At 43.9% G+C, this 27,517-nt stretch overlaps 1 protein-coding gene across 2 annotated transcripts; it reads right to left on the minus strand.

Moving 5' to 3' along the window:
* Positions 1-2,148: 2,148 nt before the first annotated feature.
* Positions 2,149-27,187, minus strand: LOC108715193 (protein phosphatase 1 regulatory subunit 12A). Of its 2 annotated transcripts, none has more exons than XM_018260105.2 (24): positions 26,809-27,187; positions 25,097-25,227; positions 23,738-23,856; positions 21,365-21,524; positions 19,227-19,371; positions 19,034-19,108; positions 18,494-18,576; positions 18,052-18,179; positions 16,995-17,071; positions 16,090-16,257; positions 14,696-14,772; positions 13,727-13,951; positions 13,199-13,273; positions 12,362-12,452; positions 11,928-12,086; positions 11,223-11,355; positions 9,600-9,730; positions 8,449-8,505; positions 7,038-7,057; positions 5,734-5,821; positions 4,575-4,679; positions 4,195-4,245; positions 3,765-3,815; positions 2,149-3,451 (listed from the first exon to the last, which is right to left on the minus strand). In XM_018260105.2, the coding sequence occupies exons 1-24, from the start codon at positions 27,070-27,072 to the stop codon at positions 3,365-3,367; spliced, it is 2,700 nt and encodes an 899-aa protein (XP_018115594.1). In that variant the 5' UTR covers positions 27,073-27,187; the 3' UTR covers positions 2,149-3,364. The 2 variants fall into 2 exon arrangements, with proteins under 2 accessions (XP_018115594.1, XP_018115593.1); XM_018260104.2 differs by having other exon boundaries at positions 18,052-18,203.
* Positions 27,188-27,517: the final 330 nt, after the last annotated feature.

Genomic DNA, 27,517 nt, shown 5'->3' on the forward strand with positions numbered 1-27,517 from the left:
TAGCCCCTTGCTTGCCAACAACGCCTGCAAACTAGGGACGCACCAAATACAGGATTCGGCCTTTTTCAGCAAGATTCAGATTCGCCCGAATCCTTCTGCCCAGCTGAATAAAATCCTAATTTGCGTCTGCAAATTAGGGCCGGGGAGGGAAATCACATGACTTTTTGGAAGTAAAAAACGTTTTCCCCTTCCCACCCAGAACCAGTTTGGTATTCGGCCGAATCTTTCACAAAGAATTGGGGGGTTCTGCCAAATCCAAAATAGTGGATTCGGTGCATCCCTACTGCAAACCTTTGCCCTTAATGATTGGGGGCATTAGTGTTTTTATATGACCAGTGGTAGAGTCACTGCTCGCCAATCTGACAGTTTAAATCATACAACAAAGTGTGTATTAAAGGGGAACTCCACCCAAAAACTGTAATTCTAAAGAACTTGCTGGATATACATGAAGAAATGGCAGCGGTGTTATAGTCGTTTGTGAATGCTAAAAGCAAAACAGTGTTGGTTCATTTCTTCTAACTATAGAAACCATGTAGCAGAAGTCAGAACTCCTGCAGGTCTGTTAATCGGTTGGTCTCAGGAGTCAGATGCAGAATTGCATAGAATGTAAACAATCTGACAAATACAAGGGGTCACTTATAAAGTGCAGGGCAGAGTACAAAGTGCTAAAAGTTTGTGCATTTTCACACTTGGTGCCCTGTTTTGCACTTCTTTGAATTTCTGCAGGTCTGGAGTGCAACATTTTAGAATGAGCACTAAGGGGTAAAATGATGTAGTACTAAGGGACACAGGGTTGTAGTAACACCTACAGTTTTTAAAGAGATGGAGACAAATTCCAGGTTTAACAGTCAGCACTAACCCCAATTTCTAAAAGGATCCCCCCGCTTCTCTCCCAGCCATGCACTACTCACTGGTGTCCATCCGTGGACAGACCTTCGAGAACAGGAAAGTGATTGACACTGGGCAATGAACCAACACAGGTTTGTAGCAGGGGGCATCTTTCAAATAGAGGGACTAGCGCTAGGTATTTTTTTTTTTATATATAGAAATAGAGATACATTCCTAGTAAAACTGGAAGTTATCACTATCCTTTATCTGTAATTCCAATCTACAAATAACTTTAAAAAAACAATGAAAATGTTTCATTGATTTATACTGGAAAGTTGCATTTTCAGTTTTTGCGTGCAGGACTCCTTTAAGGAATTGTTTGGCTAGGGATGTAGGGATCGACACTGTAAAAATGTCCACATGATTTAAGTATCCCCTTCTGGCTCACAGTTTCAAAGCTTATTTATAGGTACTAAGGAAGTGAAGGGTTTGTATCATGTGGCTTATTAGTATACTGTACTTATTTGTAGCTTGTCTTTGCCATGGTTTGTGATAACGCATTCTTATTGGTGCGTCCATATGTTCTCAGCGAACACTTACAGGACAGTATCACATGGTATAGCTTTAACCAGTGTAAACAAAAATCTATATATAAGCACCTCCTAAAACTTCATTCATATCAGGGTTTGCAAAACCATTGTGTGTGCACGGCAACAAGTAGATTTATTGTGCACATCACACTTATCGTGTTGCTGTTTCTAATTCCTTTGGTGGTTGTGTAGGGCACATCAATCAATACTCTGATTGGCTACCAAACGGGTCAAATGCTACCGGCTTGAGTTGGCTGGACACAGCCGAGCAGAGGAAAAAGTGATTACAATAGGCACTCACATCCTGGAAGTATTGGATTTGGGAAGAGCACATAACAGCCAATCGGTAATTGCCATTCCCTAATCTAAAAGCAACGGTTTCCTGACTGTATACAGTATGTACTACTGCACTGACACTATGGGGCACATTTACTAAGGGTCGAATATCGAGTGTTAATTAACCCTCGATATTCGACTATCAAAGTTAAATCCTTCGACTTCAAATATCGAAGTCGAAGGATTTACCGCTATTCGTTCGATCGATTCGAAGGATTTTAATCCATCGAACGAACAAAATTCCTTCGAACAAAAAAAACCTTGGAAAGCCTATGGGGACCTTCCTAGGTTTTAGGTGGCGAAGTAGGGGGTTGAAGTTTTTTTTAAAGAGACAGTACTTCGACTATCGAATGGTCGAAACGATTTTTAATTTGAATCGTTCGATTCGAGGTCGTAGTCGAAGGAGCCAATTCGATGGTCGAAGTAGCCAAAAAAAGTATTTTTCCTTCTATTCCTTCACTAATTAAATGTGCCCCCATGACAGAGGACTGGATGTTGTAGCATTGGTGCACAATTAAGGAGAAATATTTTTTTCCCAAACAATAAATAGCATCTCTCTCCCATAGGAACAAAAAAAAAAAAAAACGAAAAAAAAAAAACAGTGCAGAAGGTGCAGGGGGACCAGAAAATAAGTGTCAAGAAGACATAAAACGTCCTCTTTATGGTGTCTAAAATGTGCTCAAATAATGGACAACAGTGTGATACCTACCCTACCCTGCAGCCTCTTTCAGCAAAGTGTGATCCATTGCGAAAACAACTGGAAAGGGGGAATGGGGGGGGGGGGGTTAATGGGCATACAAATTCTTTCCAATGTTTAAATCCTGTTAATCAGACAGTGCTTGCCCCACAAATCAGTGTTTCTTCTGTGACTTTCTCTCTGTGCACATATTGTGGGTGGAACCCGCTTGTCAGAACACATCAGCCACCCCTCACATCCGAGGTCCCTGTTGATTGATATTGCGCCAAATAATCCAGCCGTCTTTCCCAAAACTCAAGCTGCACTCCGACAATTCCTCCGGACCCAAGGGGAATAGGGATGAACAGCATCATAAAGCAATATTAGCGTTGGTTTGTCCAGAAAGTAATCTTTATCTGCACTGCCATTGCACTTGGGTTCTTCCGCAGACATTAGGTAGGTTGGAGTGAAACACATTGTCAATCCAATATGGAGTCGGCCTCTTTGAAAACATATGAAAAGATTTGGGGTCTAGTCTGTTAGAGGTGGTTTCTGCCGATAAATTCACAGTGTATGGAACAAATAATATAATTTACAGGGAAATAGGTAGACTAAATGTTCCAAGTTAAGTTGCAAGTGGTCCAAGACATAAGCTCTGTGTATCTTCAGATGGAAACACCATGAAAACACTTCCCAAGGGGGGCTCCACTGCTCCCACACTAAGCGGATCAGAGAACTGGTGAAGATTTATGTGCCAACAAATCTCCGACGTGACTATTCCTGGACAAATTCAGGGGTGGCTGAGTGTAAATACATTTCATACATACATCCCCTATTCTCCCACATCCTCCAAAAAATGCTATGTATGTCCGACTGGCCGGTCCCAATGCTGGTGACGGGTGGGAGAGAAAGTATCCCCAATGTAGCAGCTTTGCTATTTGGACAATTTACTGATGACTCTGATCAGCGCTCCATTCTCATCTTTTAGACGTTGGTTATCAGCCTTAAGGTCCCCAAGAACCTTCAATGAGAAAATTAGAATAAATTAAGAGCAGCGAATTTTACCAGCATAAAAACGGATAACCTGTAGCAGCTTAAGAAGCTAAATCAAGCTGATCCGATCATTATATATATATATATAAAATAGATATTTGGACAGCTATCTGCTAAATATTGATCAGATGTACACAGGACAGTAATGGGGCAATAAACTGGAGGGGCAGAGTTGGCAACTTCTATTGGCCCATGCTTGGATAGACTGACGATTTTCCCAATTTACATTACATGTAAATGAATAACATATTACTTAAGAAAAAGCTCCATATTTCTCTCACCTTCAACTTGTCGTGCAACTCAGACAGCCGGCGTTCCAAGATAACCTTTTCCTATCAGAATCAGAGTAGTGTAATTAGATCACAAATCAGTATCCAGTGGAAACAGATCTATGGAAACCTGGGTTTTACTGTGTGGACTGGAAAGTTTGCCATTAAAGGTATGTCCTATATGGACCATTAAAGGGTCAATGCACCTTCTTGATTACTGTTCTATCTCTCCCAATATTATTTTAAGAGGCTACTGCTCAGTCTGCAGTTTATTAAAAATAAGCCAAAAGGGGAGTAATGGGAGTATAGCGCCATTTAGGAGCTTGTTCAGCCCAACGAAGGCATCACACCATGAAAACAACTTGGGTCTGTACTACCCATGACATCAAAGCTATTGAATAATTCAACAGTGTCTCTTGATCTAATTATACAACAAATGTACCTTCTTCTCTGTGTCAATCAGAAAGGATCTATCAACGCTTCTCTCCTGTCTCTGAAAAACAGAAATTAAAGCCATTGAGGCACGGTTAGAATGCAGGCTGACTTCTCATGACATATTTCCATAGATTGCAATACAGCATTGCTCCAGGTGGCCAATTAACCATGAAAATGGCTACAAGTCTTACTTCTAGTCAACTCTTAGTTGTGCTGCCTATTTCATTTTGCTCCCTCTAATGATGGATAGGAAACAAGCCTGGCTATCCCGCTCAAATACAGAACCCCCGACTTTTGCTAAACCCTTCTTCTAACTGGAGAGCCCCTTGTCCATTTATTACCTATAACATTACTGAACTCGGCTCTGTCACTTTATTATTTTCTCACCTGTTGGGCTCTTTCAAGCTCAGCTTTGGTCTCATTAACCAAGTTCTGGGTATTTAGCAGCTGGGAGCGTAAGCGTCCGTTGTCCCTCATTTGTTCCACATAAAGCTACGGCAACAAGACAAAGAGTAAAACCTTTAGATCTTGGCAATGGCACTAAGGCAATCTAGAGCCGCAGCTAAAGCACAGCTGAGAATTTGGATCATACAATATGTCATGATATAGAGCAGAAGCTTATATAGGAAATAGTACAGATGAAACTTTACTGATTTGCTGTGACTGAGGGATCCATCTGTGAGTTCCATTCCCTCCATTTATCAGGCCTGCCATCAGAGGGGTAAATCAGTCAGGGGCTTATGGAAAAGGTTGCCCTAGAGGTGTGATTCACCAGGCACAGAAGTGGGATCATTAGTGGGTTTTGGCATAAGGGGAAAAGTAATTCACCGGCACAACTTGGGTAAGGCTGGCTGGGAAAACCCTCGCTAGTTTATTGGCAAAGGGGTTACGCCCCGATATGTTGCATTCCGCAATAAACTACCAAGGGTTTTCCCTGCCAGCATTACCCAAGTTGTGCCGGTGAATTACTTTTCTTCTCCATTGACTACGGGGTCGCCGATTCCTTTTTCAACGGGCACCTGGGATTCGCATTGATCGGACGGCCAGGGTGTGCGAGGAGAATCCTTTTCTCCTTTTGGCATAAGGCCACTAGGGTTGTCACCTTTCCCCCCCAAAAAATTCCGGCTGGTGGGGGCAGGTACAAAAAGAGGGTGTGGCGTGACGTCAAAGGGGGCGGGGCCACGGCGCGAGCAGGAGAAGAACCGAAGGACAAGGTAAGTTTAAAGGGGATTGGGGGCAGGCCAAGGGGGTCTTTTTAAGGGTATTACAAATTTACCGGCAGCTACATTGCCGGTAAATTTGTAATACCGGCCCCGGCCTTGGCAGGTGTTTTACCGGCTAGGCCGGTAAAATACCGGCCGGGTGGCAACCCTAAAGGCCACCTATGCCTAAGGCATTTTTAATTTTTCACTGGGGCCCCATTCTACTTATGGCAAGTCCACCTCCCAGGTCACTGCTTATTTACTGCAGTATGGGGCCCCACTTTTACTGATGGCAGCCCTGACAATCATGCTCCAGTAACAACGAGAAAATAAACTAAACTTACTTTTTTAAAATCTCTTGTATCCCGATACTCAGACGCTAGAGATGGCTCTCCACGGATTGTAGTGTTTGTGTTCGACCGACTATCTGCCCTAAAGAGAAATTCCTAAAATCAGCGTTTTGAATCTTCGAGGTGAGCGTCCGAGATCAAGAGCAGCACATGCCACATAATAACTCGGAATTCTAGCCGAACAGGTTAGCTTATGTATTATTATGTATGATGTATTATTATGTATGAGCCGCCCCAAAAGCTCTGCAAAAAAAAAAAAAGCCAGCACTATTCTTAAAGGGATACTGTCATGGGAAAAAACATTTTTTTCAAAATGAATCAGTTAATAGTGCGGCTCCAGCAGAATTCTGCACTGAAATCCATTTCTCAAAAGAGCAAACAGATTTTTTTATATTCAATTTTGAAATATGACATGGGGCTAGACATTTTGTCAATTTCCCAGCTGCCCCTGGTCATGTGACTTGTGCCTGCACTTTAGGAGAGAAATGCTTTCTGGCAGGCTGCTATTTTTCCATCTCAATGCAACTGAATGTGTCTCAGTGGGACCTGGATTTTACTATTGAGTGTTGTTCTTAGATCTACCAGGCAGCTGTTATCTTGTGTTAGGGAGCTGCTATCTGGTTACCTTCCCATTGTTCTTTTGTTTGGATGCTGGGGGTGAATGGGAGGGGGGTGATATCACTCCAACTTGCAGTACAGCAGTAAAGAGTGATTGAAGTTTATCAGAGCACAAGTCACATGACTTGGGGCAGCTGGGAAATTGACAATATGTCTAGCTCCATGTCAGATTTCAAAATTGAATATTAAAAAATCTGTTTGTTCTTTAGAGAAATGTATTTCAGTGCAGAATTCTGCTGGAGCAGCACTATTAACTGATTCATTTTGGAAAAAAAATTTTTTCCCATGACAGTATCCCTTTAAAGGACAAACAAAGTGAAATTCCCGGACGTTGCGCCCAACAGACATAAAGGAGTTCAGCTTTCAGTTCAGCGTTTCTTTGTGTTTTAGCTGCATCATTTCCTGCCATGAACCTGATAGATATGCTTCTTTTTTCAGCTTCAGCTACAATGTTCCTTTTTTCCCATTGTATATCCAGTGACTGATTACAACACTGATGTTCACACCCACTCGCTCCGTCCTTCCCTTGCCAATCGGCACATCTGTTATTCCTCCAGCACAAATGTCTCTATTCAGATCCCACACTGACATTTTAGCATGAACTGCAGCAGGCTGAACTGCACTGAGCATGTCGACACCTTTATGAACACAATAACCATTAGACAATCAATGATTCTTACCGAGAGACAAGTCCGTCTACCTGGGAGGGAAAAAACGAAACAAAAGGCATTGTGTCACTTTACTGAAACGGAAAGCACAGCTTAAGAACAACACAAAGATAAATTCTATAGCAGATACATATATAAATGGTTAATACCGTGACCGGACTGAAGCATGTTTGATACAGACCCTTTACTATACCCACCCCCGTTTTTGTGGGTAACCGACCCGCTGAAGGACTCTAGGGGAAACTAAAAAATGTCTAATATAGGTGAAACCACTGCTATATATTTCTTTATACAAACAAGTCTATATCTTAAGGTGGCCATAGAAGTAGAGACATCGCAAACGAGCGGATCTCTCCCCGATACGCCCACATTGAGGTTGGCTTTTTCGGCTGATTCGATTGTGATGACCTAGGGCCCAACGATCGGATCATAATGCATTGGATACAAGCGGTCTGATCACAGGACAGAATAAACACACAGAGGCCCAAGTTTCGGGCAGATATTGATCGGGGAAGCCCGTTGGATGACCTCACACATGGGCCAATAACCTGCTGTCGTCGGTCTGTCGGCAGCTTTTATTGACCAGTGTATGGGGGGCCTTTAGGTTTTCTTTATTGCAGAATGGGCTGTGAAGACAAGTTTATACCTCCCCAATCACAGCTTTAGGGCACAAACACAGTGGGACCAGCCACGTTTAAAGGGGAAGGAAACCTAGTCAGCGCAAACCCCCCACCCCCCCTCCCGTGTGTTGCCCACCCTCCCCCCTGGCCTACCCGTCCCGCTGGGCAAATGCCCCTAACTTGTTACTTACCCTTCTGCGCAGGTCCAGTCCAGGGAGTTCACAGACGACATCTTCTTCCACGCGATCTTCTTCCTGCTGTGAACGGCGTTTTGGCGCATGCGCAGTAGGAGCATTTCGCCGGTACGGATCTACTGCGCATGTGCCAAAAGTCACGAAGCATGCGCAGTAGATCGTACCGGCGAAATGATCCAACTGCGCATGCGCCGTTCAAAGCAGGAAGAAGATGGCGTCTGTGAACTCCCTGGACTGGACCTGCGCAGAAGGGTAAGTAACAAGTTAGGGGGTACAGTCAGCAGGACGGGTAGGCCAGGGGGGAGGATGGGCAACAAACGGGAGGGGGGGTGAGGGGTTTGCGCCGACTAGGTTTCCTTCCCCTTTAAGACCCAGCGTATGATTGCACATGCCACGGTTACATTACTTACCAAGAGAGAGATGCTCAGCCAGGCAGCAAGTATAAAAATAAAACCAACATTACTCAGTAATAAAAGTTACAGCTTTTATTCTGCCAGAGCAAAGTATTTATATAGAAAGCAAACCGTAACCGCATCTGCTAACATTTGATGCTCAAGCCCATGAACATCATCTACCCAACCAAACGACCACTTGTCTATGCCAAGGCACCTGAGTTTGTGAGCTTTCACCGTTTTCCTCTTCATCTTCAGAGTCTTCTTCGTCACTCTGTAAAAGCACAAGAACCACAGTAACTGCCATTATCAATACAGCAGGATTTTTGCCCCAAATATTATAGCAGGGCTTTTGCTTACTCGTATGCTATCCCTTTATATGTAGCCTGATAAGTAGGGAAGATATTCTATTTTCATTAAGCCTATGGGGCGTGTTCTCCACCAGTGATTTTCGGATTGGTAGAGAAACACCCATATGTGTCATTAAAGGAGAACTAAAGCTTAACTAAAGAAGTAGGTAGAAATGTTGTACATTATGTTTTGTGCTTCTGTACCAGCCCGAGGCAACCACAGCCCTTTAGCAGTAAAGATCTGTGTCTCCAAAGATGCCCCAGTAGCTCCCCATCTTCTTTTCTGCTGATTCACTGCACATGCTCTGTGCTGCTGTCACTTACTGAGCTTAGGGACCCACTCACAATATACAGTACACATAGAATAGAAATGTCACAATATAAGGCTGATTAGTAATTAATACACATAATTACTACATGGCAGCACAGAAACCAGTGCAATTAGCATCAGAATTGAATAATCAGCAAACCTGTAGCATCAGCTTATATTACAGCCAGGGAAGCTCATTTTCTGCTGGATAATTAGTGACGAGCCCTAAGCTTAGCTTCTCAACAGCCAATCAGAGCCCACTGAGCATGTGAGTGTCACAGACACTTTCCAAGATGGTGACCCCCTGTGACAAGTTTGAAGTCCTGGATCATTGCTGCTATTGACAAGCTCAAACTTTAGGATTATGCAATAAGTTCAGCATGTAAAATATGGCATTTTTAACCATATTAATTTTTAGGGTTTATTTCTCCTTTAAAGCTCGTTATGTATTTTAATGAAATCTGCCATAAGGCTTAACACAGGCACAATTTGCTGCAGCTCAGTAACCCATAGCAAGGAATCAGAAGTTAGTTGAACCGCCCATGTTATTACATAACCACCTATACTGTATCTGTGACATCATGTGCATAAACCAATTAATAGTTTTTTTATTAGGTAAACATGTAAAAGCCCATGATTTGAAGGCATCCCATGCTTATAAATATCCTCATCTTCCCTGCTGTATCACCCCAAAACTGAATTTCTTACATCTTCATTGGTCAGTGGAACACCAGTAGATCTCCGCTTGCCTCGTGGTCTTCTCCTGTCCTTCAACCCTGCATTATTTTTCCCACCTTTCTCATCACTCTCTTTCTCGTCCTCCTGGGACTTTTGCATCTCTGTAGAGAATTAAATGTCACAAAACCATAAAGGGGTTGTCCACCTTTGAGTTAACTTTTAGCATGGCGTAGAGCAGGGGTCCCCAACCTTATTTACTTGTGAGCCACATTTAAATGTAAAAAAAGAGATGGAGAGCAACACAAGCATGAGAAAGTCCATGGAGGAGTCAAATAAGGGCTGTCATTGGCTGTTTGGTAGCCTCTATATGGACCGGTAGCCTACATGAGACTCTGTTTGGCAGTATAAGTGTTTTTTCTGCAACCAAAACTTGCCTCTAAGCCTGGAATTCAAAAATAAGCTCCTGCTTTGAGGCCACTGGGAACAACATCCAAGGGGTTGGTGAGTAACATGTTGCTCGCTAGCTCTTGGTTGGGGATCACTGGCGTAAAGAGTGATATTCTGAGATAATTTGCAATTGGTTTTAATGTTTTAAAAATGCATGGTTTTTGAGGCATTTAGCTTTTTTATTCAGCAGTTCTCTAGTTTGCCATTTCAGCCATCCAGTTGCTAGGGTCCAAATTACCCTAGCAACCCTGTATTAAATCAAATAAGAGACTGGAATATGAATAGGACAGGACAGAAAGAGGATTAATAAAAAGTATCAATGACAATACATTTGTAGCCTTACAATGGGTCAGTGACCCCCATTTGAAAGCTGGAAAGAGTCAGAAGAAGATGGCGAATAATTCAAAAACTATACAAAATAAATAATGAAGACCAATTGAAAAATTGCTTAGAATTGGCCATTCTGTAACGTACTAAAAGTTAACTTAAAGGGATACTGTCATGGGGAAAAAAAATGTTTTTTTCAAAACACATCAGTTAATAGTGCTGCTCCAGCAGAATTCTGCACTGAAATCCATTTCTCAAAAGAGCAAACAGATTTTTTTATATTACATTTTGAAATCTGACATGGAGCTAGACATATTGTCAGTTTCCCAGCTGCCCCAAGTCATGTGACTTGTGCTCTGATAAACTTCAAACACTCTTTACTGCTGTACTGCAAGTTGGAGTGATATCACCCCCCTCCCCCCCAGCAGCCAAACAAAAGAACAATGGGAAGGTAACCAGATAGCAGCTCCCTAACACAAGATAACAGCTGCCTGGTAGATCTAAGAACAACACTCAATAGTAAAAACCCATGTCCCACTGAGACACATTCAGTTACATTGAGAAGGAAAAACAGCAGCCTGCCAGAAAGCATTTCTCTCCTAAAGTGCAGGCACAAGTCACATGACCTGGGGCAGCTGGGAAATTGACAAAATGTCTAGCCCCATGTCAGATTTCAAAATTGAATATAAAAAAATATGTTTGCTCTTTTGAGAAATGGATTTCAGTGCAGAATTCTGCAGGAGTAGCACTATTAACTGATGCATTTTTTTTAAAAAAAAAAACATGTTTTCCGATGACAGGATCCCTTTAAAGGTGAAGCACCCCAGTAAAAAAAATCAATAAAGGAAATCTATCCATGCCTTTTCCTGTCGGCCTCACCTTTGCTTTCTAAGCTCTGGCCTCCTGTTCGTCTATAGGATCCTGATGGGGTCGGTGCTGGGTCTGGAGTTGTTAGCCCTAATAGGTCAGATTTTTGCAAACTGGCAATGCGAGCCCTCCAGCTGACCTCCGTCTGTAACAACAAGACAACAAGTTAATAGACTGATACCAAGGGCAAATAAAACAATGAAATTACCAGCAATAGAATAAGGAATCAGAATCAACCCATTGCCTTCAGAGCAGATAAATTCCTTAATTGGAATAATGTGATCTATATGTTTTGACCATATTAGAATTGGATTGGCACTGAGCCTCCATGTCCTTGAAAGATGAAGAAGAAGGAATTAGCATATGATGGAGCATTTTCCTCTTGCTTGTGACTTCATATCCCTTGAGCATCATTCTTCCATACATCGGGATAATCACTTCCACAACCAAAATAACTGTCCTTCACCGTAAAAAGTAGGGATGCATTGAATCCAGGATTCGGCCTTTTTCAGCAGTAATAGGATTCGGCCAAATCCTTCTGCCCGGCCAACCCGAATCCTAATTTACATATGCTAACTAGGATTCCGTTTGGATTCGGTGCATCCCTAGTAAAAAGTCGGTCTATCCTGGCCAATGTGCATCAGTCTCACATTCAATATCTGCAACTGTTTATATCTGCTGTAGATAATATCCCAAAGTAAAAATGAATCCGCTCACCCCTTCCTCACTGGCTCCACGGCTGGTCCTGGCTTTTATTTGGCTCTCTCTGTTATTCTCTTCCTCTTGGGCCTTCGCTGGCTCTGGGGTTGTCTCTTTAGTGTCCTGCTGACCTTTCATAACTTTTTCTGCCTCCTTCAGGTCAGTAAGAGTCACTCCCTGAAGAACAGAAAAGAAAAATAGATGAAAGGATATCTTTAACAACTGCTAAAGGGGGCATTTTTATAAATATATATACATACACTCAAAACTGGGCAAATTTGCCCAAGGGTAGTTACCCATGGCAACCAATCAGATTGCTGCATTCATTGTTCTACTTGCAGCTAATCACTGATTGGTTCTACTTGCAGCTAATCACCGATGGGTTGCTATAGATAACTGCTCACTGCTGTTGATAAATGAGCACCAGAAGTGCTGTGTTAGTAGCAGCTCACCTGAGTGGACCTCCGAGACTGTCGCGCATGACGAGACCTTGCCTTACGCTGAGCCTCAGCCTCCTCATCTCTTACTGGTGTCAGATAGGACCTGTTAATATAGGTGGTTGAATTAGGCAACACCAATTTATAATGTACGAGTTCTAAATCCCTCCTGCAATCCTGAATAGGTTCTTCCCAGAGCATCTTTCTCTCTGGCAACATACTAATAGTCTGCCTTTTCTGTGCTGCCTGGTTCCTTTCCCTTCTGCACCAAAAAGAAAAATAGACCATAATATAAACTAAATGAGCAACAGAAAAGTAACATATAATTGAGACCTACAGTATGTATTAAACATAAGTAGCAAACCTAACCAAAACTAGATAACTTCAGATAAATGTAACACTTGCTCCGATAAGATATAAGATCTGAAAACCTGCAAAAAAGACCAATACCAAAAAATACAAAGGAAGAAAAACAAAAAGAATGGGAAGGATAAATAAAGTATAAGCGGGAAATACTAGCCACGCACATCAACACCCGTGACTATTCCGATGGCGGGTTTTAGAAAAAGCATGAGACCTCCCATTCCCTGTTCATACCTCCATGGGCTTCCGTAGTTTTTAAATGGTAAATCCAATAGGCTTCTCTCATCAATAATTTACGGTCTCGATCACCCTTCCTTATATCAATTTTCAGTTCATCTATAACCCGCTAACGTGTATTTTAGGACATTGCACCAATTTGTGGCCTTGCAACGGATTGGGGTCCCTTTGCTGAACCAACCCCTTCCCATAATGCACCAAAATCTGGTCCCTCCAACTGTTGTGCCATTTGTTCCTCCTCTTCACCCTCACCTGCGCCTCTCCTTTGTCTCAGTGTTGACCGCTGGCTCTGTATTAGTGGTAATAGCATTAGTAGTCCCAGTTCGCCTGGAATAAAAATGGAAAAAAAAAAATCTTACCCGAACCAGGAATGAAAGAAATCCTAAATCTTAGGGTTTATCCAGACTGTAAACAGCTTTCTGTATCATTTAAGCCAAGGACATGACATGAATGGCATTAAGAGGTTAAAACTAAGGATCCACCGAATCCACTATTTTGGATTTGGCCAAACCCACGAATCCATCGCGAAAGATTCGGCCGAATGCCAAACCAAATCCGAATTTGCATATGCAAATTAGGGGTGGGAAGGGGAAAACTTTTTTTACTTCCTTGTTTTCTGACAAAAAGTCACACAATTTCCCAAATTAGGATTTGGATTCAGCTGGGCAGAAGGATTTGGCCAAATCCTGCTGAAAAAGGCCAAATCCCGAACCAAATCCTGGATTCGGCGCATCCCTAGTTAAAACAAATAGTTCTACCCACAGATACAGGCTGCCATACCTTCCAAGTGCATCAGGTGTAGAAATCAGGTTCTCCTCTTTGGGAGCTACAGGTGATTTATTTGGCACGGGAGCTTCTGCTTTCGTTGTCAAAGGTTCTCTTCTTGGGATGGAATTTTCAGTTTTAGCAGCAGGGGGTTCACCCCACTGTCTGCGCACGGAGCTTATTCCCTCCTCCCCATCAGTGCGCTGCCGCAACAATGACCCCCGGCCCATCACAGCGTCTCTGCCAAATGATGGAAAGAGATTTATTTCAATTGTATCCTCCTCTTAAAGGGATTCGGTCATGATTTTTATGATGTCGTTTTTATTTCTAAACGACACTGTTTACACTGCAAATAATTCACTCTACAATATAAAATCTCATTCCTGACCCAGTAAATGTATTTTTAGTTGTAATATTGGTGTGTAGGTGCATCTCAGGTCATTTTGCCTGGTCATGTGATTTCAGAAAGAACCAGCACTTTAGGATGGAACTGCTTTCTGGCAGGCTGTTGTTTCTCCTACTCAATGTAACTGAATGTGTCTCAGTGGGACCTGGATTTTACTATTGAGTGTTGTTCTTAGATCTACCAGGCAGTTGTTATCTTGTGTTAGGGAGCTGTTATCTGGTTACCTTCCCGTTGTTCTTTTGTTTGGGTGCTGGGGGGGTAAAAGGGAGGGGATGATATCACTCCAACTTGCAGTACAGCAGTAAAGAGTGACTGAAGTTTATCAGAGCACAAGTCACATGACTGGCGGCACCTGGGAAACTGACAACATGTCTAGCCCCATGTCAAATTTAAAAATTAAATATAAAAAAATCTGTTTGCTCTTTTGAAAAGGGGGTTTCAGTGCAGAATTCTGCTGGACCAGCACTATTAACTGATGTGTTTTGAAAAAAATAAAAAAAAATTCCCATGCCAGTATCCCTTTTAAATTGCTGGGCATTTATACACTGGTTCTGCAGCCCTGACAGCTCAAAACTCACCTCGCATTCTCCTGGTTACTTAGCAGCTTCTGGTTTGGAGGTACACGAGCCAGACGAAGCTCAGAACCAGCCTTCTCCTAGGGAAGAGGTCAGTTTAAGAACATTAGTTATAGCCAAGATATGTCCAGCTTGGAAACATACAGATTCCTGCTAATGCTACATACTGCTGTACAATGTACAATGCCATACACAGTCACTTTTAATTGGGCCTGTGGGCAGGCCCAGATTTATACATTGGACACTCCTAGGCCGGGACCACTCGTGCTCAAACACGTGCAAAAGTCACATGTCATCAGATCCGGAGCACTGGGGATTGGCGTGTGGGAGATTTAAAGGGGCTGTTTATCTTTGAATTAACTTTTAGTATCATGTAGGGAGTGATATTCTTGAGACATTTTGCAATTGCAATTTCAATGTTTTTACTATTTGTGGTTTTTGAGTTATTAAGCTTTTTATTCAGCAGCTCTCCAGTTTGCAATTTCAGCCACCTGGTTGCTAGGGTCCAAATTTACCTAGCAACCAAACACTGATATAAATGAGAGACTGGAATAGGAGAGGCCTGAATAGTAAGAAGAGTAATAAAAAGTAACAATACATTTGTAGCCTAAGAGTCAGGGCACACATTCAAATTCGGGGAGATTAGTCGCCGGCGACAAATTTCCTCTTCTTCGGGGCGACTTTTCTCCCCCCGAACTGCCTCCCGCCGGCTAGAATGTAAATATCTGGCGGAATGGCACTCAGATCGCTTCGTTTTCTTAAGTCACCGGAAGTGCAACTTCCGGCGACTTCGGAAAATGGGCGACTTCAGAAAACGAAGCGCTCTGAGTGCCATTCCGCCAGAGATTTACATTCTAGTCGGCGGGAGGCAGTTCTGGGAGATTAGTCGCCCCGAAGAAGAGGAGATTTGTCGCCGGGTGACTTATCCCCCTGAATCTGAGCGTGTGCCCTGACCCTTACAGAGCATTTGTTTTTAGATGGGGTCAGTGACCCTCATTTGAAACTAGAAAGAGTCAGAAGAAGAAGGGAAATAATTAAAAAAAACTATAGAAAATAAATAATGAAGATCAACTGTAAAGTTGCTTAGAATTGGCCATTCTATAACATACTAAACTTAAACTTAAAGGTGAACCACCCCTTTAAAGAGCTAGCAAATCTCCAGCATGTCCCCAGAGCCCATTCAGATGTGGTTGGGCAGCAAGTCGCAACTACAATTCTTCTGCGCCTTTCCACAAATGCAGGACTGGCTGTCCGGGCTGTTTGGGCCTATTTTGAATCTCAGTCCAGACTTGAGTTAAGGGACTGCCAGACAACTGAAGCTGAAAACGAGAGGGGTGTGGAGACAGATGGGGGTGCAACTATTCATAAAGGGTTATATCTCCAGAGCAAATACTTACCCTCTCAGATAGCTGAGAACCAGAGGCAGACTTTAGCAATGCCGCCCTTCTTCCCTCCTCTGCAGCAGTTCCTGTACTCAGTGCGCCAGTGCTCCCAGTCTTCCTCAGAGAGGTCCGCCAGGAACCAGAGGCCGGGTCAGACTTCTCCTGATCCTGCACAACGCTGGTCTATACAGCAGACGGAACAGAGTTATCTTAAAGGGATACTGTCATGCTTTTTCAAAACGCATCAGTTAACAGTGCTGCTCCAGCAGAATTCTGCACTGAAATCCATTTCTCAAAAGAGCAAACAGATTTTTTTATATTACATTTTGAAATCTGACATGGGGCTAGACATATTGTCAGTTTCCCAGCTGCCCCCAGTCATGTGACTTGTGCTCTGATAAACTTCAGTCACTCTTTACTGCTGTACTGCAAGTTGGAGTGATATCACCCCCTCCCTTTCCCCCCCCCCATCAGCCAAACAACAGAACAATAGGAAGGTAACCAGATAGCAGCTCCCTAACACAAGATAACAGCTGCCTGGTAGATCTAAGAACAGCACTCAATAGTAAAATCCAGGTCCCACTGAGACACATTCAGTTACATTGAGTAGGAGAAACAACAGCCTGCCAGAAAGCAGTTCCATCCTAAAGTGCTGGCTCTTTCTGAAATCACATGACCAGGCAAAATGACCTGAGATGCACCTACACACCAATATTACAACTAAATACACTTGTTGGTTCAGGAATGACATTTTATATTGTACAGTGAATTGTGTGCGGTGTAAACAGTGTCATTTAGAAATAAAAACGACACCCTAAAAATCATGACAGAATCCAATAACAATCAGCAAAAGGGACCACAGACATCTGTAACAGAAACACAAAGGCAAAAGAAAATATTTCACCCCTGACTTTTCTCACCTTCTTTGCTGCTGGCTCCGGAAGATTCCTCAGTTGATTGTTTAAGTTATTGATTCTTTCCTGAGCTTTTACTTTTTCTGTAAAAGACATGACGAAACAGTGTCAAGAGTGACTGCGGATACAGAGGAAAAAAAATACGAGAACAGTTTAAAGTATAGAGTGTTTGTTAGATTGAGTGGTACTGCTTCACATCATGGTTGACCAATCAGAAACAAGTGACTCAGTGTATGCCATCCAGGGCCGCCATCAGGGGGGCACAAGTGTACCGGGCCTGGGACTGAAGGGGGGCCCGGCAGGGCTGAACTTTTCGAGAAAAGTCAGGCCCCCATTGACAGCGCCGAAGCCATGCCGCCCTTCCAAAGTCCCGAACACGAATGCGGAAGTGCTGAAAAGCCGACGTCCCGAAGCAGCAAAATGACCCAAAGTCAGGAAACCAATGACAATTGAAGTCCTGAAGCGGCGAAAAGTCCAGAAGTCACGAAAACAGTCAGAATTGAAGTCCTGAAGTGGTCGAAATGACCCGAAATCATGAAAACAGTTGGAATTGAAGTCTTGAAGCGGCAAAAAGACCTGAAGTCACGATAGGAGGCGAAGTTGAAGTCATGAAACCACAAGTTCAATTCTACTGAACACCAATGTGTGTTTTTTATTTTTTTTTTTAATCCCCTATCCACCAATGTATTATTTTAATACTCTATAGGCCCATGCCACCGTCTTTTTTAAAAAATATTCTCTGGGGCCCCAATTTTTTTTTAACTTGTAAAGGGGGCCCTAGCACTAGTTTTTTTAAAAAAACTTTTATGGCGACCCGGTGCCAATGTTTTTTTTTTAACTTATAGGGGGGGGGCCCTAGCGCTGATGTCAGTGTGGTCTTTTAACTGTGGTGTAGGCAGGATTTGGGGCCAGAAAATTTTCTTGTACGGGGCCCGTGATTTCTTATGGCAGCCCTGATGCCACCAATACATCCTAATTGGTCAATCAAGCAGTAAATAGGAGTGGAGAGGTCAGAAGAAGGATCAGGACAGAGTAGAGTAGAAATAAAGCAGAAACCACTCACGTGACTCTGTGTCGGACCCTGACTCTGCATCAGATCCCCCGGTGGTAGGGATAGAAGGGAGTCCAACGGGTGGGGTAGGCTGCGCCCGACGCTCCTTATCCTGGACATGAAGTGCAACTTTCTCCTGGCTGCTCATACGACAAATAGAACTCCTACATGAACAAGGTGCAAGGGAGGGGGAGCGTGCAGGGGTCAGTGCAAGGTGTGCAAGAAGTGCCTGGGGCCAACACACCATGTGTCACAACACAACCCGTGAAGCAATCCATCCAATCAAACACGCAGTGCGGAGAACACTGTGCACCACAAACTCCCCATGTGATACAACACAGTGAGACATACAACCACTTATCATCCCAGATGCAACACACACCGCAAAACCCCAAAACCAGTCTGTGGCAGGATCAGAAGCACCACAACAACACACACAGACACACACACAGACCTTCGACTCTTGTTAGCTGCGTTCTGGTTCAGCGAGCTTTGGTTCAGAATTTGGGGTGCCGATTTCTTCTTCTCTAAACGAAGCTGAAATGTGAATACGAAACAGAAATGACGTAAGGAAAGAAGGAAAATTGCACCATAAAGAGAGAAAGAGCTGCAGATGGAGCTCAAGGTATAAGAAAATACCTACTCATGTATATGTATGGGAAGGTTAGGGATACATGCAATTCAATGGGGGTTCATTTATAAACAATGGGCAAATTTGCACCCGGGCAGTAACCCATAGCAACCAATCAGTGATTAGCTCAGCCAGCTGCAGGTTGAACTGTGAAAGCAATCATCTGATTGGTTGCCAAGGGTTACTGCCCAGGTACAAATTTATAAATGAGCCCCAATGAGTGGTGATCACACTGCATTTGCGATACCGCAAGCTCCATCTGTATATGACCAGCAAGTAACATTACAGAACAGATGGAGACTTCAGGCAAAGGATAAGGTTTCCCTTCATACATTGACGGAAAAAGTCTACATTATTTCTCACCACACTCTGTTTTTTCTTTAATTCTTCCAGCACAGACTCTAAACTGTCATCTGCAACATCAACGGGCGTCTGTCCCTGCAACAGAGAAACAGGCACAAACCATTTACTGAAATGATATTCCCTAATAAGGACACAGCACAACCATTTTGAATCCAGAGTATAAAGAATATACACCGCACTCCATCCCTCTTACCACTTTGTTGATGACCTCCATGTCACAGAGAGCCTCGACCAATAGGCGACATGCATCTTCCTGGCCCCAGTGAGAGGCTGCGTGCAAAGGTGTCCAACCATCAAAGTCTTGGGCATCTACATCAAAGCCCAGTTGCAGAAGCAATCTGAATTGGAGAAGAGTAAATAATACAAATTAAAGGAGAAGGAAAGCTACCGAAGCAGTTTATTGCCAATAGATTAGCCACAATAGTACAAGCTATAAGACTACATTTATTCTGCAGAATGCTTTACCATACCCGAGTAAACACCTCTCTGTTTAGGATAGCAGCTGCCATATTAGCTTGGTGTGACATCACTTCCTGCCTGAGTCTCCTCCTGCTCACTCATAGCTCTGGGCTCAGATTACAGCAGTGAGGGGAGGCAGGAGGGGGAAAAGGAGGGGGAGAGGAGCAAACTGAGCATGCTCAAGCCCTAGCCCTGGAGGTTTAAGCTGAAGGCAGGAAGTCTGATACAGAAGCCCATGAGTACACAATAGAAGGAAAGAAATGTGCTGTTTCTTTTAAAAGAGGACTGAGAGCAGCATTACTTTGAGGGTTTACGGGGGGGGGGGTGTGTGTGTGTGTATCCATCCAAAAAAAATATGAAAAAGGTTTTATTGAAAATAACACAGCATAGGACTAACGTTTCGGCCCTGTCCAGGGCCTTATATATCTATATCTATATCTATATATATATATATATATATATATATATATATATATATATATATATATATATATTCATTCCTTTCTGATAAAGCTTACTTTAGCCTTTCCTTCTCCTTTAAATGGGTGGTTCACCTTTAAGTTAACGTTTAGTAAGCTACAAAATGGCTAATTCGAAGCAACTTTTCAATTGGACTTCATTTTTTCATTTCTATAATAATAAATTGAGTTTTTTTTAATTACTTGGCTCTTTCTTTTGATTGTTTCCAGCTTTCAAATGGGGGTCACTGACCCCATCAAAAAAAAACAACAACAAATGTTCTATAAGGCTACAAAGTTTTTGTTCTTGCTACTTTTTATTACTTATATTTATAGAGGCCTCTCATTCATATTCCAGTCTCTTGTTCAAATCAGTGCATGGTTGCTAGGGTAATTTGGACTATAGTAACAAGATTGCTGAAAAAGCAAACTGGAGAGCCGCTGAAGAAAATATAAGAACGTTTGTGTCAACAGGGAAATCCTATTGCAAGCTCTTCTATCGTGTGCACAATTAAAGAGGTGATCTAACTTTCTTGGTATGTTACAGAGTGGCCAATTCTTAGCAACTTTTCAATTGGTCCTTTATTTTTATTTATATTATTTGACCCTTAAAATATTAAGACAGGACTTTAAAGGGGACCTGTCACCCTAAGAAATAATTCCAAATTCTTATCGGTTGTGTTTGTAAAGTAAAATAAACTTTTCTTACATTATATAAATTGTTTAAATCTTTGCTGCCACCTGCCTTAAAATTCACAACCACAGCCAGCAGCCATTTTGTGGATACAGTTATTAAGATAAGCTTTGTAACACCTTTAAAATCTTGTTTATGTGTCAGAGTGGGAGACGTGATGGCCATGCCTACTAGTTACACAATTATAGACTGTGAGCAGCGAGGGGGAAACTGAGAAGTGACATGTAGGAAATGCAAAATGGAAAGTGAAAGTAATTACTTGGCCCCGCCTATATGCCTATGATTGACAGCTGAAATCTTTAAATGCATTTATAACAGGTGTGGATGTTTTCATGAAAAAAAGAATTTGGGTTTCATGTTTAATTTGAAAAGGACTTTTACTATACAGCTTTCTTTGTCTGGGTGGCAGGTCCTCTTTAAAAGCTGCCTGATAGATATCGGGACAATTTTCAAGCAGATATCTGCCAGGGTAGGCTCACTAACTGTCAGCTTTATGGTCAGCTTGAAGACATTTTGCCCACCATGAGACTGCCCTTTCCAGTGACACTCAAAGAGGGCGATTTTTTCGAGCTACGTATAAAAGGGTAGTAGGCAGGTCTACCTGAAATCATCCCAAGTGGCACCGCCCTAAGTGCTGAACTGGAAAGACCAAAATCTAAATGAAGTCCAACTGGTTTAGAACATGTATATAGTGGAAGATCAGTGTCACGTCAGGCTCACCTTATCACCTCATTGTAGCCCTTGGCTGCAGCCACATGCAGAGTGCTGGCCCCAGTGGTCGGATGCCTTATGTCCTCGGCTTTGCCGCTGTTTAACCAATGCCGTACGTCTCTCAGCATCACCTCCTCCTCCTCCCGCCGCGCTACATCGGGGTCCACGCCTTAAAGCAAAATAAGAAGCGTAAATTATCGACTGACAAAGCCAACAGAATCGCAGCATTCCCAAGAGTTAAATACCATCACATTGTGGTGTCATGTTACCCGTTTCTTAAAGCAGAATGTCTGCTGGAGACAAACTTGTCAGACACACCTGTCCCTGCCCCAGGCAGATGCCTTTCCCTTGTTGCTCCCATATTGGCTACTTCTTGCCGACAGCAGTGCAATAAATGCCATGTTAGGCCCCTTCATCAATGGGGTAGAGCCCTGCAGCCGGTCGGGTAGCCGTGGGTACCCCCAAAATCCTGCGGGTTGTGCGTAGAAGTTCGGGTATAGACGCGGGTCAGCGTTTCTGTGGCTCTTCTCAATATCGAATTTTTGTCCTTTACTCTGATCACGTCTACTTTCGATAATGGCACTTCCGGTTTACAATGACCGCACTTCCTGATTCTTGATGGTCAACGGGTCGCGGGCCCGTGTTGCGGATAAGGTACTTGCGGGTTGGGTAGCGGGTAAGAATGCGGTTGCGGGTCCGGGTTGCGGATTGCAGGTTGCGGGTACAGGTTCCAAAAAATGGACCCGCGCAGGACTCTACATTGGGTCGACTCAGGGCTATAAATGGAGGAGGGGAAGCCGGATGCGAGCGGGCGCGGGGTTAGGGTCGGCAGGTCTGGACTGGGATTAAAAAAAAGCCCCTGACATTTCACTTAAAGGAAAAGGAAAGACTTCGTGCACTTGGAGGTGCCAAATGTTAGGCACCCCAAGTGATTGTATTGACTTACCTGAAACCCCGGGCCGGTGCTCCTATCAGCACCACGGATCCTCTTCTGGCTTTTTCTTTCTTTGCGCAGCTGCGCATGCGTCTGCCCCGGGAAATTTGAAGAAAGAAGAAGTCGGAAGAGGATCGCTCCGTGGTGCTCACTGGTATAACCCCGGGCTAAATAGTGAGTGTCTATGGCAACTTTCGGCAGCCCCTCTGGCATTTTGCCAGAATCCACAGATTGCCAGTCCGGGCCTGAGGGTCGGGTGTGGGTCAATGGCAAGCACAGGAGACACTTATCACAAGTAATGTTACTATGCAGAGAGGTACAAGCTTTTTTATACTATGACCAGAGGTAAACAAGTTAGGGAGCACCTTGATGTAATATGGTGGCTTATCAAAACCCAACCTGTAGTGATGAAGCAACGTAGGGGATTCTTCACAGTGAGGTTGGGGAATGCACTGCCGGGTGATGTTGTGATGCTGATTCAGTTAATGACTATAAGAGGGACTTGGATGATTTCTTGGACAGACATAATACAAAGGCTATTGTGATACTAAACTCTATAGTTAGTATAGATATGGGGATATAGAATTTATGTGACAGTAGGGAGGGGTGTGTGTATGGGGCTGGGTTTTCATTTGGAGGGGTTGAACTTGATGAACTTTGTCTTTTTTCAACCCGATTTAACTATGTAACTATGATGGGCGAATTTGTCCCGTTTTGCTTTGGCATGAAATTCGGCATGGAATGCGAATTGTGATGCCGGCAACAATTCGTCTGTATCAAAATTGCCGGCGGCGGCGAAGTTGACGCCGGCATCAAAACCATCACCGGCATCAAAAGAAACTTTGATGCCGGCAAATTTTCACTGCAAATTTATATGCCGTAAATTTGCAACTGGCGAATAAATTTGCAAATCACTGCTGACCTGCACCCGCCCCGAACCCATCCTCCCTCCACCCGCGCCTGCCCGCACCCAACTTCCAGGCTCCTTTTATAGACCCGCGCCGACCCACCCCGCTGATAATGTCACAAAAGGGTTGGGGCGAGCAGGCGCGCGGCTATAAAACCGGAAGCCACAAACCGCCAGTTCAAGGGGGCGGGCGGGGAGAGCAGGAAGGAGAACTGTACCAGCAAATGGGGGTGCGAAGTGGGCCTAACCTTCCCAACACACGGGTATTAGGCCGGCCTGCACATCACCATTAAAACGAAATTTTACTTAGTGGCTTTAACTTGGAGTGCACCCATAACTTCGAGTTTTTCTTGAGCCAGACATCACTACTGGGTGCAACCGTGGGTAAGGGAGTATGCCGAGGCAAAGTGCACAAACGGAGGCCTACAATTAGAGTGGAATAACAACTCATTGAAAACTGAGAGGCATGCTGGGAGTTGTAGCAATGCAATTAACCCCTTGTGTATGACCCACAGAGTCAAGTGATTGCTGGGGCCCTTACCTTGCTTTTTCACCTCACTTTTCAGCAGCTTCTCCATGGCGCTCTCGTGGGACACATCTAGAGGCAGCTCCCCCTCACTATTCACAGACGCTACACTGGCCCCATTAGCGATCAGGTATCTGTACAGAGAGGGATGTGACTGTAATGTAGTGACTATTGTACAAACCTCTTCCACCAGCCAACGCAAGTCCTGCAACTCTGCAGCTTACACTTCAATTCATTGACCCACTTAGAAGTGATTAAAAGGCTTGTTCACCTTCCAAACACTTTTTTTTTTCAGTTGAGTTGTTTTCAGATTGTTGCCCCAGAAATAAAGACTTTTTTCAATGACTTTCCATCTTTTATTTTGTACTGGTTTCCCAAAATTTAAGTTTAAAGTTGGTGTCTCAGTCTGGCAACTCGGTGATCCAGGAGCTTCTGAAATGTTACAATTTGCTACAAAAAGTTGATACATTTAGGGGCAGATTTATCAAAGGTCGAGGTGAATTTTCGAATTTTGAGCTATTTTTTTTTGAACTTTGACTAGGGAATTGTCCAAATTCGATTCGAAAATTCGAAATTTATCATGTACAGTCTCTTTAAAAATTCAGCTTCGACCGCTCGCCATCTAAAACCTCCTAAAACCTATTTAGAGTCTATTGGTGGACCTTGAAAAATGAAAGTTTTTTTAGGGAAAAACTTCAAAACGAATTTCATCTAATGTACTATTCCTTTGATTCATACGATTTGAATTCAGCCGAATACGGACCTATTCGATCGAAAACAGACCTATTTATACCTTTAGTCGATACCTTTAGTCGATACATTTCTCAGTAGTATCTGTGGAACATTAGCAACTATTGTATCAATTCTAACAGCTGCCTTTAATGAAAACCCAGAGATTCTGCTCAGCAGGGACAGAGATAACAAAATGTATCAACTAAATGTATCCATTTAGAACAGTTGCAGGGTCGGCGACCCCACTCCCCGAGCTGCTTTAGAAGGTGAGAAGTTAAACTTTACACTTCAATATTAGAAAAACGAGCACAAATAGATAATGGAAAGTCATTGGAAAAAGTGTATTTCTGGGGAACTATCTGAAACAAAGTGAACTGGAAAAAGTGTCTGAAGGTGAACATCCCCTTAAAGAGCATTTGATTTTAGATGGGGTCCCCCATTTGAAAACTGGAAAGGGTCAGAAGAAGAAGGCAAATAATTAAAGACTAGAAAAAAGAAATAATAATAAAAAACAACTGACAGGTGGCCGTTCTAGAACATACTAAAAGTTAAATGTAAAGTGAACCACCACTTTAACTGCTGGAAGCAGATGTGTCAGGCCACACAGAGAGGAATGTTGGTGGGTCTGTAAGTAGAACTCACTGCGCAATACTGACGAAGCCGCAAGAAGCTGCCGCATGGAGAGGAGTCCACCCTTCATTATCTGGCTGGTTCACATTAGATCCATTCTCCACCAGAAATTGCACCATTTCCAAATTCTCATCAATGCAGGCCTAGGGGGAGGCAGGAGCGTTAGAAGCAGAGACATGGTGGAAGGAAGGTCACACCATATCATTAAGAGGAATTCCTCAGAACCTCAGAGGTCAAGCCTCGCCCTGATCAAAGTGGGTTTATGATGGGAACACTTTACTTTGCATTTGCAGACAAAACAAGAGACAAACATGGAGATGGGATGGAGGGAAACCGGCAGTTACAGTAGGAAATAAGTCACTGCTGGGGCCTTGGGTCATTGGCTACGGTCAGACTTGTGGGTAAATAGTGTGTCTGTAGGGAAGGGATACAGTGAAAATGCAGAGAAAGGAAAGGAGTGGGCACAAGCCAGTGATGAAGGAGAGTCAAGAGCTGAGCCTGGGTCTGGAGCTCCAGGAGCCGACTGCAGTTTGATAGAGGAATATAAACATCTCAAGCTACAAGAATAGGAGATAATCATTGATTGGGTTCAGAGGGCAGATCTGGGAGAAATAGGCAGTTTGTAGGGAATAGCTGGGCTTGGGTGGGACCTCCGGGATCAGGGAATAGCTGGCCTTGGGGCAGGAGCTCCGGGATTAGCAGACAGTTTTTCTAGGGCTTGGAATATGAGACTAAGGATCAGCACTCAGCAGAAGGTACTAGGGAATAACTGGACTTGGAATAAGAACTCTGGGATCAGCAGAAGGTACTAGGGAATAACTGGGATTGGAATGAAAACTCTGGGATCGGTAGAAGGTACTGGGGAATAACTGGACTTGGAATAAGAACTCTGGGATCAGCAGAAGGTACTAGGGAGTAACTGGGATTGGAATGAAAACTCTGGGATCAGTAGAAGGTACTAGGGAATAACTGGACTTGGAATAAGAACTCTGGGATCAATAGAAGGTACTAGGGAATAACTGGACTTGGAATAAAAACTCTGGGATCAAAAGAAGGTATTAGGAATAGCTGGGTTTAGAATATGAGATTAAGTTTTCTGTGGAATAGCTGCGCTTGGAATGTGAGACTAAGGATCAGCAGAAGGTTTGCTAGGAAATAGCTGGGCTTGGGAGCTGCAGGATCCGGACACAGATTTCTAGGGACTAGCTGGACTTGGAATAAAAACTCTGGGATCAGTAGAAGGTACTAGGGAATGGCTGGGATTGGAATGAAAACTCTGGGATCAGTAGAAGGTACTAGGGAATAACTGGGATTGGAATAAGAACTCTGGGATCAGTAGAAGGTACTAGGGAATGGCTGGGATTGGAATAAGAACTCTGGGATCACACTATGAGTGGATGGAAACAACTGCAGATTCCCGAACTGCAAACTGGAATTAGACCGATATCCCTGTTCTTATTTAATATATTTAGGGGGACTGTGTTTCATACTGGATCAGTAACACTAGTGTGTCCGGCCTGAACTACACATCCCAGCATGCAATGCAAACCAGAGAGTGGGATGTGAGTTCCAGTGTGGGGGGGTTAAAGCTTTTGGGGGATTTGGCAGCAGCAAGTGAAGAGATGAGGGAGAGGAGCCACTACAGACATTACGTCACTGGAGCCGGAGGGGCTGCTGGGAGTTGTAGTCACACGACTGGGAAACTTGAAATCGCTGATTTGTACCTGGTGCAGCGCCGTCAGTCCATCCACGTTGGTTCCGTTGATCGGGGCCCCGGCTGTGAGTAATTGTCCAACTTCGTCTCGGTCCCCGGCGGAACAAGCGGCCATAAACACCGCTCCCTGAGCGAAGCGGACTCGCGTGTGGCGGCGGCGGGAGGTTCCGGAAGGAGCCGAACATCTCTCCGTGTCCGATCCCATCCATCGGCTCAGCTGTTCCTTCCGCTTCACCTTCGCCGCGTCCGACCGGTGCCGATCATCCGCTGCCATCTTCCGAGTCGTGCCCGGACAGGAGGGGGGTGAGAGGCGGCAGCGAGGAAGGAGGGGACCGGGGGAGGAGCGTGACAGGGAGAGTTACCGTCAGGGGCGGGGCCAGGGGCGTGACTACTGAGGGAGCAGAAATGTCAAACTACTTTATTACACTTGTCTACAACACTCGAGCTCGAAATAGGGGCGGGCCGCAGGGTGGATGAACACTGTGTGACTTTGACTGAAGGCAGACCCCGCCCACATACACGCGTCATCACACAGAACTGGAAGGAGAGGCGGAGACTATTACATAATAGGATGATAGCAGCGGCTGAGCCCGCCTCTATCCACCTCTAGCCCCGCCTCTATCCACCTCCTCACAACTTGCTCCGACCACACCATGCAGATGAGACAGTGACAGGACTAGAGCGAGGCACAAAACGACGTTCCTAATTGGTCACTTCAT

The sequence above is a fragment of the Xenopus laevis genome, chromosome 4S (genome assembly GCF_017654675.1).
Source record: "Xenopus laevis strain J_2021 chromosome 4S, Xenopus_laevis_v10.1, whole genome shotgun sequence".
Classification (NCBI taxonomy): Eukaryota; Metazoa; Chordata; class Amphibia; order Anura; family Pipidae; genus Xenopus; species Xenopus laevis.

What these genes read in the sequence shown, in the direction of transcription:
- LOC108715193 (XM_018260104.2), bottom strand. Translation starts at nt 27,072, where the DNA reads ATGGCAGCGGATGATCGGCACCGGTCGGACGCGGCGAAGGTGAAGCGG. An exon ending in AAGTGAGGTGAAAAAGCAAG is followed by an intron (nt 21,525 to 23,737) that starts GTAAGGGCCCCA and finishes TTTTGCTTTAAG; the next exon opens with GCGTGGACCCCGATGTAGCG. An exon ending in AGTCTCGGAGGTCCACTCAG is followed by an intron (nt 12,087 to 12,361) that starts GTGAGCTGCTAC and finishes TCTGTTCTTCAG; the next exon opens with GGAGTGACTCTTACTGACCT.